At 31.0% G+C, this 15488-nt stretch overlaps 1 protein-coding gene and 1 pseudogene across 1 annotated transcript; one reads left to right on the top strand and one right to left on the bottom strand.

The window, feature by feature from the left end:
• Window positions 1-791: 791 nt before the first annotated feature.
• Window positions 792-9865, bottom strand: LOC113381445 (probable DNA helicase MCM9). Its single transcript, XM_026620352.1, has 13 exons — window positions 9774-9865; window positions 9043-9302; window positions 8683-8918; window positions 8272-8378; window positions 8002-8197; window positions 7637-7911; window positions 7515-7575; window positions 6112-6383; window positions 5751-6038; window positions 1997-2287; window positions 1350-1894; window positions 996-1244; window positions 792-817 (listed from the first exon to the last, which is right to left on the bottom strand). The coding sequence occupies exons 1-13, from the start codon at window positions 9863-9865 to the stop codon at window positions 792-794; spliced, it is 2898 nt and encodes a 965-aa protein (XP_026476137.1).
• Window positions 9866-10385: 520 nt separating this feature from the next.
• On the top strand, window positions 10386-11911 carry LOC113381447 (annotated as a pseudogene).
• The last annotated feature ends 3577 nt before the right edge of the window (window positions 11912-15488 follow it).

Raw genomic sequence — 15488 nt, 5'->3', positions numbered from 1 at the left:
AAATATTACGGCCCTACGACAACTGGTTCAGCTTTAAAAATTCGTCAAAGTTTGCAAAAATCAGTATGGTCTTTTTGGCATTTGTCAAAATTAGACTTTTGATCGACGTTTTCTCAAAAACGCCTGAACCGATTTTAGAAATTTAAAAGCCATTTGATGTATTTCGGTGAGGACTATCGTTTGTCAGTTTTGTGCAACGATCTGCCAAGCCGTTTCTTTGTAATTTGAAAAAAAGTGTTAAACTTTTCGTCCACATTTAAGCTCATCCTACCGAACCGATTTTAAAAAATCAAAAACTGTTCGAAAGATATCATTAGGGAATGATGCTGATTAATTTTAGGTGAAAATCTACCGAGCCGTTTTCTTGTAATTAAATGTTGAAAAAAAGTGTTAAATTTTCGTCCACATTTAAGCTTATCCTACCGAACCGATTTTGAAAAATCAAAAACTGTTCGAAAGATATCATTTGGGAATGATGCTGAAAGGCTGAAAATTTAAGCCTTTTTTCATGGAACTTTTTTTGGCGATATACATCATGGTCTTATAGAACTTACTGTAATATTACGGCCTTACAACAAGTAGTTTAATTTTAAAAATTCGTCAAACTTTGCTAAAATTATTATCGTTTTTTTAAAGTAGGATTGATGAAGTATATTATTTACACATTTTTTTTTGATTAAGTCGATTATTTACACATATCGGGAAGTTCATGTATCAAGAATTGATATGTCTTGCAATCATCAAGAAGAAACAAAATTTATTAAAGGAAATTTTATTTTGAAACTAAACCATCAATGCAAATTCAGTATCGACAATACTGAAAATTTTTTTTATTTATGTTTTAATAACAAATAACAAATTTTTAATAACAATTATTAAATTATTAAATTTTTAATAACAAATATATAAATAAAAAAAATTATTGGAGTTGTTATTAGGTTTACATTTGTTTAACAAATCATCTGAAGATGAAGTTACAATTGAATCATTATTACTTTTCAATGCATTGGAATCCTCAGGAGTTTTATTCGGGGTTTGTTTTGTAATACTAAGACTCTTACTGTCAAAAATATCTTCAGTAATTTCTTTGGTAGCTTCACATTTATTTCTTAAAATTTGGGCTGAAACAGTACTGCTTAAGGCATTGATTTTAGATTTATCCTGGTCTTCAATAAAATTTGTCGTCTTGTTTAGAAAAATATTTTTAACCAAATCCTCTTTATCGGCTCCAGGATCATCCATTGCTAAATTTTTATTATGATTAAGCATTTCTTTCATAAAATTAGGCTTATTATTTAAACTAACATCTGTGATAGAAATATTTTTGGTAACTCCATCATTAGATTTACTGATAGAGTCACCAGAAGATTGTGTAGAACCTTGTAAATTGTTTACCATACCACTATCACTGTTTTTATCAAGACTTGTCTGGCTACGATTAAAAAGTTCTTGTATAAAATTAGGCTTTTTATTTAAACTTTTGGTAACTCCATCATTATCCTTAGATTTATTAGCAGATTCACCAGAAGATTGTGTAGAAACATTTAAATGTTTGACCATAGAACTATAACTGGTTTTACCAAAACTCGTCTGGCTACGATTGAAGAGTTCTTTTATATAATTAGGCTTATCGTTTAAACTTTTGGTTATTCCATCATTACATTTAGATTTATTGATAGATTCACCAGAAGATTGTGTAGAACCATCTAAATGTTTGACCATACTACTATTACTGTTTTTATCAAGACTTGTCTGGCTACGATTGAGAAGTTTTTTTATAAAATCAGGCTTATCATTTAGACTTTTAGTAATTCTACAATTATCTTTAGATTTATTAGCAGATTCACCAGAAGAATGTGTAGAACCTTGTAAATTGTTTACCATACTACTATTACTGTTTTTATTAAAACTTGTCTGGCTACAATTCAAAAGTTCTTTTATAAAATTAGGTTTGTTGCTTAGCCCAACCATATCCTCCTCATCCTTAGATTCAAACCTGGATTTGCAAAGTGTTTGTGAAGACAATATATTATTACTACCACAAGATTCATCCTCCCGTTGATCTTTTACCAAATCCTCCAAATCGAGTTTGCCCAAAATCTGTCGATGCAGCCTCTCGTAGTCTTCGATTTTTTTGGCTTTAATGGGATCCTGCAAGTCGACCATGGAAATATGTCCACTCGAGTTATCCGATTGCATAGAGTATTCCATCAGGATGATTGTGGTGACTGCATCGACTGCCTCAACGTGTTTCTTGAACATGAGACGAGCGTGGGCTTGCGATAACCTTTTGGGATCATAATAATTGGGTTAGAGGAGGGTATTAGTGGTAGTATTTGGGTTGGCAACTAAGTAATAACTAGTGGTGTATGGCATCGTGCCTTAAGGCTAATTGCTGGAACTTCCCGTACCGTAATGAAATATTCGAGAAATTTTAAACGTTTTCAAATATATTATTACAAATACTGTAACTTTCATTATTTTTGCTGTCTTATTGTTATATCTGAGCAAATCAGATAGCAAATGTAAATCATAAATCAATTTATCTCCAGAACATTAACAATCGTCATTTAATTTCGAATTCAATTTCATTAAAAAAATAGTTGCCTAATCTAATTTACACAAAATTGAAAAAGTGCTCCCGTATAGTCACAGTCTAAATGCATTTGCAAATAATTCTGTGCGGCACTTTCACTTATACCGTGCTTAGCTTGGCGGCATTTTCATATTTTTCAATAGTTTTTTCACAAAATTGGAAAAATGCTCCAGTACATAAACAGTCTAAACGCACTTGGGTAAACATTTGTACCAGAGTGGCGCTTAGACTGTGCTTAGCCTGGGTAATTTTTTGAATTTTTAATCCAAAATTACAAAAATATTTTATGGAAAATAAAAAAAGATGTAATCATTTTTCAACTTTTTTTTTAACTTCCCGTAGGGTAAGTTATTGTAATGGGCCGAAAATAGGAATTGAAAATTTTTACATTTCTCGACGTTTTGAAGGTTTCTGAACGTTTTGGCATACCTCAGAAAAAATGGATGTGTGTGTGTGTGTGTATGTATGTATGTATGGATACAAATTTCCAGTCACGTTTTAGGGCGCACGGATCAACCGATTTGAATGGTTCAAAAAACATTCGATTCCTATTGATAGGGAAAAGAGCTGATTAGTTTTTGGCAAAGGCAGGTCCAGCCGTTTCGGAGATACGGAGCAAAGAGTGCAGAAAATAGAAATCGTGTTTTTGAGAGAACGGAGTATCCGATTTGAATGATCTAGAAAACATTCAATTAGTAATGATTGGGAGAAGTGTTTATTAGTTTTTGGCAAAGGCAGGCCCAGCCATTTCGAAGATACGGAGCTAAATATGTAAAAAATGGCAGTTTTTGAGAGAACTAAGCGTCCGATTTAAATGATTCAAAGAACTTTCTGCTTGTCTTAACAAAATAATTTATTTTGGAAAAAAAAATTTGTTCCTTTTTTTTTTTTTTTAGTTTTTTGTATATCGAAAATATTTCAGATTTTATTTTATTATTTTATATTAGATAATGATACAATATTTATAATAATCTATTTGAAAACATTCAGTATTCAACGGGAAGTTCCAGCAATTTGCCTTAAGGCACGATGCCATAATTGCCTCAAGACAGAATTCCACTTACAGCTAGTTAAATTTTTGTATTGTATTTTAATAATATTAATAAACAAGTGGTAAAAAATGGATAGTAAAAACATCAATTGCTTTCTTTTACGACTCTTTAAAAATGTTGAGCAACCCCCCTTTATGTTGAGCAATCTTTCGCTTGGTCTACAGAAGTTGAGGTTGACCAAATCAAAGATATAATTAAATAATGCCATTTAACTAGTCGAGAGGATGCAAGAAGTGCATATAACAATTGAAGAACATTTAAAATGTCTTGGTCAAATTAAGAAGTTCCATATGAGGATTGTGGATACCTTACAATTGAACATAAGGATCAACTATCGCCTTCTAAAAACCGGCTCCTTTTCAAAAATGATCATGGCTGGTGATAAAAGATATGTTTTGTACAGAAACATAGTTAGAAAATAATTATGAAACAAATTTTTTGAACCAACACAGACCACATCGAAAACTTTGCATCAACAAAAATCACCACGACATATTGGAAGTTAATTTATAAGATTACAAAGGTGATGTACCGAACGATCAATTCTGATTTTCATGAAAAAACACATTCAGAATTGCCACTGACCACACACATCTTTGGCAACTCGTGAGAAAAACCATTGGAGCTTACAAGTGATATTTTTTTATTCTAAACCATTGGAGCTTGTAAGTGACATTTTTTATTCTATTTTCAAAGGACCAAATCATTGGATTTTGGAAGTGATAATTTTAAATCTATTTTCAAAGGACTAAATGCTAAATTCTGATGTTTTCTATTAACAATTAATAAAACTAGATAAAACAATCAAAGAAACGTCCAGGAAAGGTGTACTAGCCTCACAAATCTTTAGCAACTCCTGAGAAAAACCATTCGAGCTTGGATGTGATATTTTTAAATCTACTTTCAAGAGACCTGATGATAAATTCTGACGAATTCCATCAATTGAGAGATAAAACAATCAGAAACGTCTAAGAAAGGTAACTTCGGCAACTTGTACCAAAAATCATTGGAGCTTGGAAGCAATATTTTTTATTCTATTTCCAAGGATCAAAATAATAAATTCTGATGCATTCAGTCAACAATTAATAAAACTAGATAAAACAATTAGAGAAACGTCCAGAATAAGTGCACTGCCCTCACAAATCTTTGGCAACTTGTGAGAGAAATCATTGGAGCTTGCAAGTGATATTTTTTAAAATCTACTTTCAAGAGACCGAGTGATATATTCCTGATGTACTCGTAAGAAAACCATGATTTTTAATCTACTTTCAAGGGACCAAATGAAAAAATATGATGTGTTCTATCAACAATCGATAAAAATAGATAAAACCATCTAAAAAACGTCCAGGAAAGGTGTACTAGCCTCACAAATCTTTGGCAAATCGTGAGAGAAAGCATTGGAGCTTGCAAGTTATTTTTTATTTTATTTCCAAGGAACAAATGATGAATTCTGATGTATTCCATCAATTGATAGATAAAGCATCAGAGACGTCCAGAAAAGTCGCACTAGACTCACAAATCTTAAGCTACTTGTAGGAAATTATTGGAGCTTGGCTTGAAAGTGAAATTACTTAGTTGCCAACCTCTTATTACTTTAATATTATTTATTGATGAGTATATTTTTACATAAATATTTCACTGATAATTTATGAGGACAAACAGGAAAAATAAAAAATTCTAAATAGCACGTCAAATACTTGAATAAAGGAAAATAAATATTTTGGCGTTATTTCTGATTTGATTAACTTTTTTATTTATAAAAAAATTAAAATTTGTAAGTTATGAAAATTAGTCTTGAAATGTGTTGTAAAAATGCATAATAATAGTTTTGATCTTCATAAAGATTTCTACAGCAAATCTTAATTCACTTTGCGTCGTATTTTTAGCACGAAAACTCGACGCAAATAAGAAAATCTTATTCTTTTTAAAAATCATCATTCATAAAAAATGTTACACAAAAATTTTATACTGTGCTTCATTTTACAAATCCTTAGAAATTCCAAGACTTTAAAAAAAATCCGTCAAACAAAATCTGATTCGCGCATAAATTTCAATCTTTGAAGTTACCTCCATCACCAATATTTACAAAAATATTTTCTTACCTTATAAGACTATCCAGCAATCTCACCGTAGTCCTGGATGCATCCCGATACTGGCTCATCCTCTTGTATTGATAATAAGCTGACAAAATCAATTCGGCTTCTTCAGTCATCACAGGATTTATATTTTTTATGAACTCAAAGTACGATTTAAACATTTTGACTGTCCATTTTTCACTGTCAATCACCGAAGTCTCAAAATCACTTTTCTCTCCAAAAAGAATATGATCGGCCACTAGACTATCCCACTTTGCGTCATGCAGATCTTTTAGGATAAAAATTAAATCAAATCTGAAAGGAAAAGGAAATTAATCTCATTCTGCTTCTTAGGTAAGACAAATTATTTTTGTTATTTTGTATTTACCTGCTAAGTAAAGGTGGTGCTATTACGATATTGGCACTAATGCTATCAATCTGATTGTATCTTTTCCTCGGATTAGCTGCAGCTATAACTGAACACCTAGTGCTCAATTTGCACACCATACCAGCCTTGGCGACACTGATTGTCTGCTGCTCCATTGCTTCATGTATGGAAGCTCTGTCTTGCTCCTTCATCGAGGTGAATTCGTCTATGAAGCATACTCCACCATCACAGAGTACTAGGGCACCTGCTTCGAGGGTCCATTCGCTGGACTCCTGTAAAGAAAAGAATTGAACACAGAATAAGTAAAAACTAGTGGTGTATGGTACCTTAATGCAAACTGCTGAAACTTCCCGTACCGTAATGAAATATTCGAGGAATATGAAAAGTTCTCAAATATATTATTACAAATACTGTAGCTTTCATCATTTTTGCTATCTTGTTATATCTAAGCAAATCAAATGTAAATCCTAAATCAATTTATCTCCAGAATAAAGATTAATAATCGTCATTTCATTTCGAATTCAATTTCAAAAAAATAGTTGCACAAAAATTTACACAAAATTGAAAAAGTGCTCCTGTATAGTCACAGTCTAAACGCATTTGCAAATAATTCTGTGCGTAATTTTCACTTATACTGTGCTTGGCTTGGCGGCATTTTCACATTTTTCAATATTTTTCACAAAATTGAAAAAGTGCTCCAGTACATACATAAACAGTCTAAACGCACTCGGGTAAACATTTGTACCAGAGTGGCGCTTAGACTGTGCCTAGCCTGGGTAATTTTTTGAATTTTTAATCCAAAATTACAAAAATATTTTATGGAAAAAAAAGTAATAATTTTTTATCCTCAAAAGCAATTGTTTTGTCAATACGAGCAGAAAGTTTTTTAGATCATTCAAATCGGACGCTTAGTTCACTCAAAAAATGCCATTTTTTTCACATTTAGCTCTGCATCTTCAAAATGGCTGGGCCTGCCTTTGCCAGAAACTAATCACCTCTTCTCCCAATCATTACACATTGAATGTTTTTTTAGATCATCCAAATCCGATACTCCGTTCTCTCAAAAACTCGATTTGTATTTTCTGCACTCTTTGCTCCGTATCTCCAAAACGGATGGACCTGCCTTTGCCAAAAACTAATCAGCACATCTTCCTATCAATAGGGATCGAATGTTTTTTAAACCATTCAAATCGGTTGATCCGTGCGCCCGAAAACGTGGACGAAAAAATGCGGACATACAAAACACACACATCCATTTTTTCTGAAGTATGCCAAAATGTTGAGTAACCTTCAAAACGTCGAAAAATGCAAAAATTTTCATTTTCGATTCTCGCCCCATTACTATAACTACCCTACCTGAAGTTATAGATAGAATATTAATTTTAATAATAAATTTTAATTACCCATACAGCAGCTACAGTTAAACCAGCAGATGTTGAACCAATTCCTGTTGTTAGCACAGATCTGAAATGCAAATTAAAATTATTACAATAACAGATTAATTTATGACACAAATTGTTCTTACCTCGCCACTAATTTCTGTGCAAACTTCAACAATTCAGACTTTCCAGTCCCCGGATCTCCAACGAGTAACAAATGTGACTGCCCACGTACCGAAACATCACTACCTTTGTCTTCCTGCGACGGAGTTCTTTGTGTAGACAAAAATTGGGAGCACCTTACCGGTTCATCATTATTCGTAGTATATTTTGTGTTGAGCTGCTTCGAGTTATTTGAATTTGATGTGCCTCCTATTATTGTAAGAACGACTGCCAGTTTTATTAAATACATTCCATACAGCTAAAAGTGAAACAAATTGATAAGAAATTACATATTGTTTAAATAATGTTTTAATTTTATTACCTCTGGGCAAAAATTATTTATTATAACATCCCTCGCTTGCAGCATTTTACCATTCTCCCGGTGATCAAACCAAAATTTCTTAATCCAACTGTCTGTGGCTGTTTCTGTTTCCACATCATTATCCTGTTTAGTAACAACTGTGACAGAATTTGCTCTTATAGACAGCGACACATCTAAATGTCTGTTCACAGTGATGTATTTCCAACGTCTTTGCACAATGCCACTGAAAGTAAATAAAATAATGATAAAATGAGATGTACTAATGTAAAAATACAGTTATTAATCGAATTTAATTACCACACAATTATGTCATCTCCAGGTTGACAAGTATCGACTAAATCTTCTCCTAAACTGATCCATATTGTTGCAGGTAATGAACCGACACCTTGATGACCCATTTGCTCCTAAAAATATTAGATTTATGAGAAATATTGTCTAAATAAGAGTGAATTAGGTTTCTGAAACAGTTAATTAGGTTGTGCCAGGTTATTTTTATATTTATTCAACATTTCAAAACATTTTGTTACCAAATTTTCTCTTATTTTGCTATTTCCAACCAAATTGTAACCGGTCTATTTTTGGCCCCCATAAATACACATTTTTTTACTAATTTTGATGTTACTTTAAACATTAAATCAGTAATTTGGATTTTCTAACAATTTGTCCTTCAGAAAGTTAATAACATTAGCAATCATTTCTTTAATATACCTGAATCTTCAACTCCTGATAATCAATACAGTTCTCGGGTCCAAGTCTATTTTCATCAAAACTAACAATTTTGGAAGACTTACATTGACCTTCAGGATTTTTACACTTGGTTATCGGCTCAATTAAATACATTTTGCTACAATTTGCATGAACTGTCTCAACATATTTACACCGAAGACATTTGTAATCTCTTTTAATCTCTAACATCCTTGCTTGGGTCATTCTTATCACAGTACCTATAAATAAAATATATAAAATATATAATAAATATAATATATAATAAATATATTATATAAAAAAATAATATATATATATATATATATATATTATATAATATATAATAAATGTGTATAATTATACCTTTGAATTGTATAAACTTTTCAAAATCCTTTTCACTAGGAAAGAATTTGTTGTCGCATTCATTATTAGCATACAAATTTTGAAATCTGACTCGGACTTTGGATTTTACTCTCATCATATATATTCTAACGCCTTGAATAGAATTTAAGAGTTCTTGCTGTGCTGCAACTAGAGCTTCGTTCCATAATTTTAAACTGAGGCTAGAATGCAAGAGGAGACTTGACGCTAAGACTGGAGCGCTGTTGTTCAATTCTGTAAAGCTGGAAAATGGAATAGAAGGAATAAATAAATTGATAAAGTTTGCAAGAGTTAACATTAGTTTTACAAGTTTTCAGCATTCAAATACAACATAAAGGTGTACATGATATATTTCTTTGGGAAACTTCTGATTTTGTGTAAATAATTAACTTAATCATAATGAGGTCAATATATCTTCTTTATAAGAATAACTGGTTTTATTTTCGTTACATAACCATGCAAATATTTAAGCTAAATGCTTGAACTAAGAGTCGCAGACATTTTTCTATGACTGACTTAAATCTAAATGTATTTAAGTAGATATTTGTAAAGCTATACGTATACATTTTTCTACTCATATAGAATGTTTTGTCAGTCTGCATTTAGTCAAAACAATTAAAAATGATTGAATGCATAAATCAAAGCAAAATACAAAGACTGTCCTTTATCTCAATTATCATTACAATTGTGATTTATAATTCAACCTAACGTACTTTACGTGCAGTGAAAAGTATTTGGTGTCATCATCATGTTCCAATATAGTTTCAATATCTTGTCTATGAAAATTTAACAAAAACTCTTCCATTATACTCTAAGTGCACCTTTTAACTAAAAAAATACATATTATTTTTGCACAAAATGTAAATTTAACCTCACAAATTTTCGTTAAAGTATTTGACAGTTCTGGACGTAACGAGATGCAAGAGACAGGATGGTAACATGATAGGAGACAACATGTAAGGGAAAATTAATTTAAAATATAAATAATATATGATGGACGATATATTTAAGTTGATAATATATAAATATATTCATAGATAAACAAGTATAAAATAAGCATATATTGATCTAACTAAAATAAATCGAGTATGTTTTAATATTTTCGAAAACATTTAATTTGAATATTAGTTTTTTGTATTTGCCGCTGACATGTTGAAGCTTAAATAACCTGCTAGGTTGGCAATCGTTCTCTCAAAGTTTGTGTTTGACAATTTACTTTCATTAAAATTGCCGACGAAATATTATTCTCAAAAAAAATATATATAAAATATGTTGCTTATTTAATTTACATTCTATAAACAATTATTTATCTAATTACAATTATCATGGAGACATTACTCGAGCAACAGCGACGTTACCACGAGGAACGCGAACGTTTAGTCGATGCAATGGTTAAAGAAATGATTTTCAAGAAAACAACAGTACGTGACAATATAAATTCCGATCACAGATTAAAAATGCTGCTAGATCACCACATGAACAGTACAAAAAATCTAAAAGAATTATACGAAGATAAAGACGGCGCCCGAAAAGATGAAGTCGCTGCTCTGTCAGGCCCAAACGAGTTCAATGAATTCTACAACCGTCTAAAACAAATCAAAGAGTTCTACCGAAAGCACCCACACGAGATAAGTGTCCCCCTTTGCGTAGAATTCGAAGAGTTAGATAACATGCGTAATAACACCTCAGAAGAATACACAAATCTCGTAGAGTTCACCGACGAAGAAGGTTATGGTAAATATTTAGATCTACACGAATGTTACGAAAAGTATATTAACCTCAAAAACATTGACAAAATCGATTACATATCCTATTTAACAAGTTTTGATCACTTGTTTGAAATCCCGAAAGACCGTAAGAATTCCGAGTACCGCAAATATTTAGAAATGTTGCTCAATTATTTGCATGATTATATCACAAGGATAAAACCGCTTTTGGATATTGAAAAGGAACTGAATGCGGTCCATAAAGACTTTATTGAACAATGGGAGAACGGTAGTTTTCCTGGTTGGCCCAAAGAAGCAGGTAGTGCTTTGACAAACATTAGTGCACATTTAGATTTATCCTCGTTTTCCAGTTGGGAAGAATTAGCGTCTTTAGGTTTAGATAGATTAAAATCAGCCCTGTTAGCTTTAGGTTTGAAATGCGGTGGTACATTGGAAGATCGTGCACAAAGACTGTTTTCAACAAAAGGCAAAAAGTCTTTTGATTCTAATTTATTAGCTAATAAACAAACAAGGAAAAGAGCAATCCAAAGATAATGAGCGACAAAAAGAAATAGCGTTTTTGGAGGCACAAATATATAGATTTTCTGATATTTTAAGCGAGCAAAGAATAGCTACAAAGGAGAATGTACAAAGAAAACAAGCACGTACCGAAGGTGAACGTGATGATAGCGATGTTGAAGCAAGCGCCAGTGAATCAGATGAAGATGATACTGATGATGTACCGCATAATCCCAAAAAGCTACCACTCGAATGGGACGGCAAACCAATTCCATACCTTAGACGGCTGCACGGCTTGAATATAAGCTACAATTATGAAATATGTGGAAACTTTACTTACAAAGGTTTGTAAATTTCAAACATATTTTTCAATACCCAAAGCTTTCCAAAGGCATTTTGCAGAATGGCGTCACGCCTACGGCATGCGTTGTCTAGGAATCCCCAACACCGCCCATTTTGCAAATGTGACCCAAATCGAAGACGCTCTAGCGCTGTGGGAGAAACTGAAAAATCAAAAGCAAGGTGAAAGATGGCACCCGGAACAAGACGAAGAATTTGAGGACTCACTTGGAAATGTTGTGAACAGGGAAACGTACGAGGACTTGAAGCGGCAAGGTTTATTGTAATGGATACAAATAAGTTTTGTAATATGATTTTTAAAACAAGAATACAGATAAGTTTTAGCCAAAAAAGTCTTGTAATTTTTTTTAAATACATTATATAAAATATTTGTACACACATTTGTTTTTATTATGTATAAACTTACTTATAAAAACTTGTTAATAATCTTTAACAATTATAATAATCATCACATTCTCATTAGTTGAAACTGACGACAGCAATATTAAAATTGATTGAGCATACATTTATATCAGAAATTTTCTTTTACTGGTCAATTTTGCCCCATAAAATAGCATTGTCATGGCAATGCTACCTTATACTTATTTATTGGCAGTGAAAATTGCGAAAATGTCTACTTGCCGTTTATCAGGCGAGTTTTACGTATAAAGGGGGCGCCCATTAATCACGTGATCGATTTTTTAAGGATTTTTGAACCCCAGAAAACCTTCCATCAAACACATTACATGTATTTTTAGTTACAAGAAAAAACTAATATTTTTGATTTTTTTTAAAAGTTTGGATTTTTTTTTAAAATCAGGTAAAAAATAAATACACGTGATATCTTATTATACCCCTTTCCCCTTCGTGATATTTCTTGATTTTTTGTCAAACCCCATCCCCCCCTAAAAACTTTACGTGATCAATGGACGCCCCCTAAACAAGCAAGAAAAAATCTTATAAAAACTGCACCATTTAGAATTCTGTTTTGTTATATTTATTATTATTTGCCACTTACTGTTTTTATTCTATTTTATTGTTTTTCTAGTATTATTTTTGTTATTCAATAATTTTATTTATTAATTTTATTATCATCATTATTTGCTTCTATTTATATTTAAATCATCATAATACGCATATCATTTTGATGAAAATACACCTAAGTCTGTTTTTACACGGTAGATTGGTTCCAGAAGAAGCCGTGTAAAAAAAAACGTGTAAAAAAAGACATTGATCTTATACAAAAATGGGTGATTTGTTCCTAATCTTTAGAGATACCTATTAAAATTAGTGAAAAACAAGAATTCATGTTTATTTTATTAAATCTTTAAGCTAGTGTTCGCAAACTATCGATACTATCGATGGTTTCAGACTTTAATACAATACTTTTTTGTGATATGAACATACTTCGCAAAAATTAAATTTGACAAAATAAATTTAAGTACATAAAATTTCAAATCGTGCTAAATGGAATAAAATCGTGTAAAAAAATTAAAAATATTCAATTTTCAAACCGTGTAAAAACAGACTTAGGTGTACTATCCTTTATCTTGTACTCTATTTTATTTATATTTATGTTATTATTCACATATGCTACTAGATGTTATATTATGTAGCAGTTATTACAGGTATTGTAATTTAAAAAAAAAATAGAATTCTGTTATAACATTATTCCTTGCTTGTTTATATGTAAAATACGCCTGATCGCACAGCAAAGTGATAGACATTTTCATAATTTTCAATACCAAGAACAAGCATAAGATAGCGTTGCTATGACAACGCTATTTTATTAGGCAGAATTGCTCCCTTAATATCATGACGAAATTTTTACTCCACAGTATAGAACATTTATTTATATTATAATTTTATAAATATTCCTGTGCATGCACTGTGCCAGCCTTTAAATATTTTATATACAATTGTATAAAACAATTTTTAGCGATTTCTTAAATTTATTTGTTAGTATTTTGGTTGTTTGAGGTTTTGAAGGCAAGAATGCGTTATTGAACTTATTTTCACATTCAATAAACATTTTATGAACCAAATTGTGTGTATATATATATATATATATATATATATATATATATATATATCTTATATATAAAAATGGAACTCTCTTTCAAATGTCCGAATAAAACTCGAAAACGGCTGAATCGATTTGGCCAGTCTTAGTCTTGAAAAATTCGTGCCAATCCAGAGAATGTCCAAAAGGTGAGAAATTATTTCAAATCCGCGTAGAAACTTTACATTTATAATTTGAAAATTTTTGTTGAAGCGTAATGTAAATAAAACAATCGACGGTGGCTAATACTTGAAATGTCAAACGTTTTTGACAGATGATGTTCGATTATGTTTAATAGGATGTTTTACGTGAATATTATTTAATTATGATTAAATTGTAGCAAGTAGTTTTGTTTGTAGTTTTATTTTCATACAAAAATGTTAGTAAACGGGCCGCAAGTGCTACTAGAAACTCAAAATATCAACTTTTTTGAAATGTTAATATGAAAATGCACTTTTTGGCATATTTTTCTCAAACACGATGCTCTGAAAGATCTCATTTGTATCATTATATACTCATTGGTATTTATAAAACATTTTCTAGGTTATATTATTTTTATTTATGTTATTTAAATTCCGAACCTCAATTTGGTATCGATCAAAGGGACATTTTGTCGAATAACATTTTCCCAGTTATAATTTCCCAGAATTTATCGAAGAATAGATAGTAGTATATGAAGGACCGGGGTTAAAAAGTTCCACCACCGATGTGTCAAAAATCAGTAAACTTAAGCATTGTTTAACAACAATATTTGAAAGTAGAGGAAAAAAGATGTATAACCTGCTATAACCTTGAATTGAAAACGGTAATCTTTAAAATGGGTGAAATAAACGGTAATCTTTGAAAATCTATAATATAAGTATTTTCTTCTGTTGGTAGTTTTTTAGTATCAGTTAAAAATGTAATTATTTTGTAAAATACCTTTAAAATTATAATAAGGCTTTAAACCTTTTTGCCACCTTCCCGTTTCAAGTTACCTCGCCTATAGGGTAAAAAGGTTTAGATAACAAATTTTTGAAAGACATCAAAAAAGCACATTTCTACAATGATGAAGTAGAAGACAGAGTTTACTAAACGTAGTCAGATAATTGTTTGTTTGATATGTGTTATTTGTTGTGATATAATTGTTATGGTTTTCACAATATAGTTTATATTTGCTCAACGTCAAATTGGATCTTTGTGTCTCGACCTGCTCTACAAATATACTTTTTATTAAATTCACTACAATTCATCGAATGTTACTTGAAACATTTTAAAAAGCAGGTTAAAGAAGAAATACTTAATTCATTTTCTATCTCTCCTCGCAAAAATTTGAATATTTTGTATAAGCTGAGTAGTATTATTTACAATTATACACAAAATCCAGAACCCAAAAAAATCTGAAAAACTTGAAACGTAATCAACAAGTCAAAAGACCAAAAAAGACTTGGTATAAATTATACTATGTTTTCTATAGAAAGTGAATAAAACTTCCAGTTTGATTGTACTGACAATATATAGACAAACTAATGGGGTTTATTGTTTTTATAATACTTATAAGATAAAATTAAAAACACGTTTCCGGACTGGTGCATGTCAGATTGAATTTTACGGTTTATTAAAATTGCATGGAAAGCTTACAAAAGTGTACAGATAATTAAATAATTGCTTACAAAAAACCATACATAATCGAGACTCTAATGTGCGTTTGTGGAATCAAAAAAATGTCTTACATTTCAATCAAGATATAGAAGCGAATATGGAATCGGACAGTAAACCATCAGAAATCCCAAAAGTACGAAAGACCGTTATTGGATCCAGCA

This window comes from Ctenocephalides felis, unplaced genomic scaffold (assembly GCF_003426905.1).
Source record: "Ctenocephalides felis isolate EL2017-DRISC unplaced genomic scaffold, ASM342690v1 CF-g0.4_SCAFFOLD_02903, whole genome shotgun sequence".
Lineage (NCBI taxonomy): Eukaryota > Metazoa > Arthropoda > Insecta > Siphonaptera > Pulicidae > Ctenocephalides > Ctenocephalides felis.
Note: the sequence above shows the minus strand (reverse complement) of the source record. Positions and strands in the feature narration are given on the sequence as shown.

Coding starts and splice junctions, on each gene's coding strand:
- LOC113381445 (XM_026620352.1), bottom strand. CDS start 9,865: ATGGAAGAGTTTTTGTTAAATTTTCATAGACAAGATATTGAAACTATA. Junction 7,912..8,001: donor AAATGCTGCAAGCGAGGGAT/GTTATAATAAAT, acceptor TTTCACTTTTAG/CTGTATGGAATGTATTTAAT. Junction 6,039..6,111: donor GCACCACCTTTACTTAGCAG/GTAAATACAAAA, acceptor TTTTCCTTTCAG/ATTTGATTTAATTTTTATCC.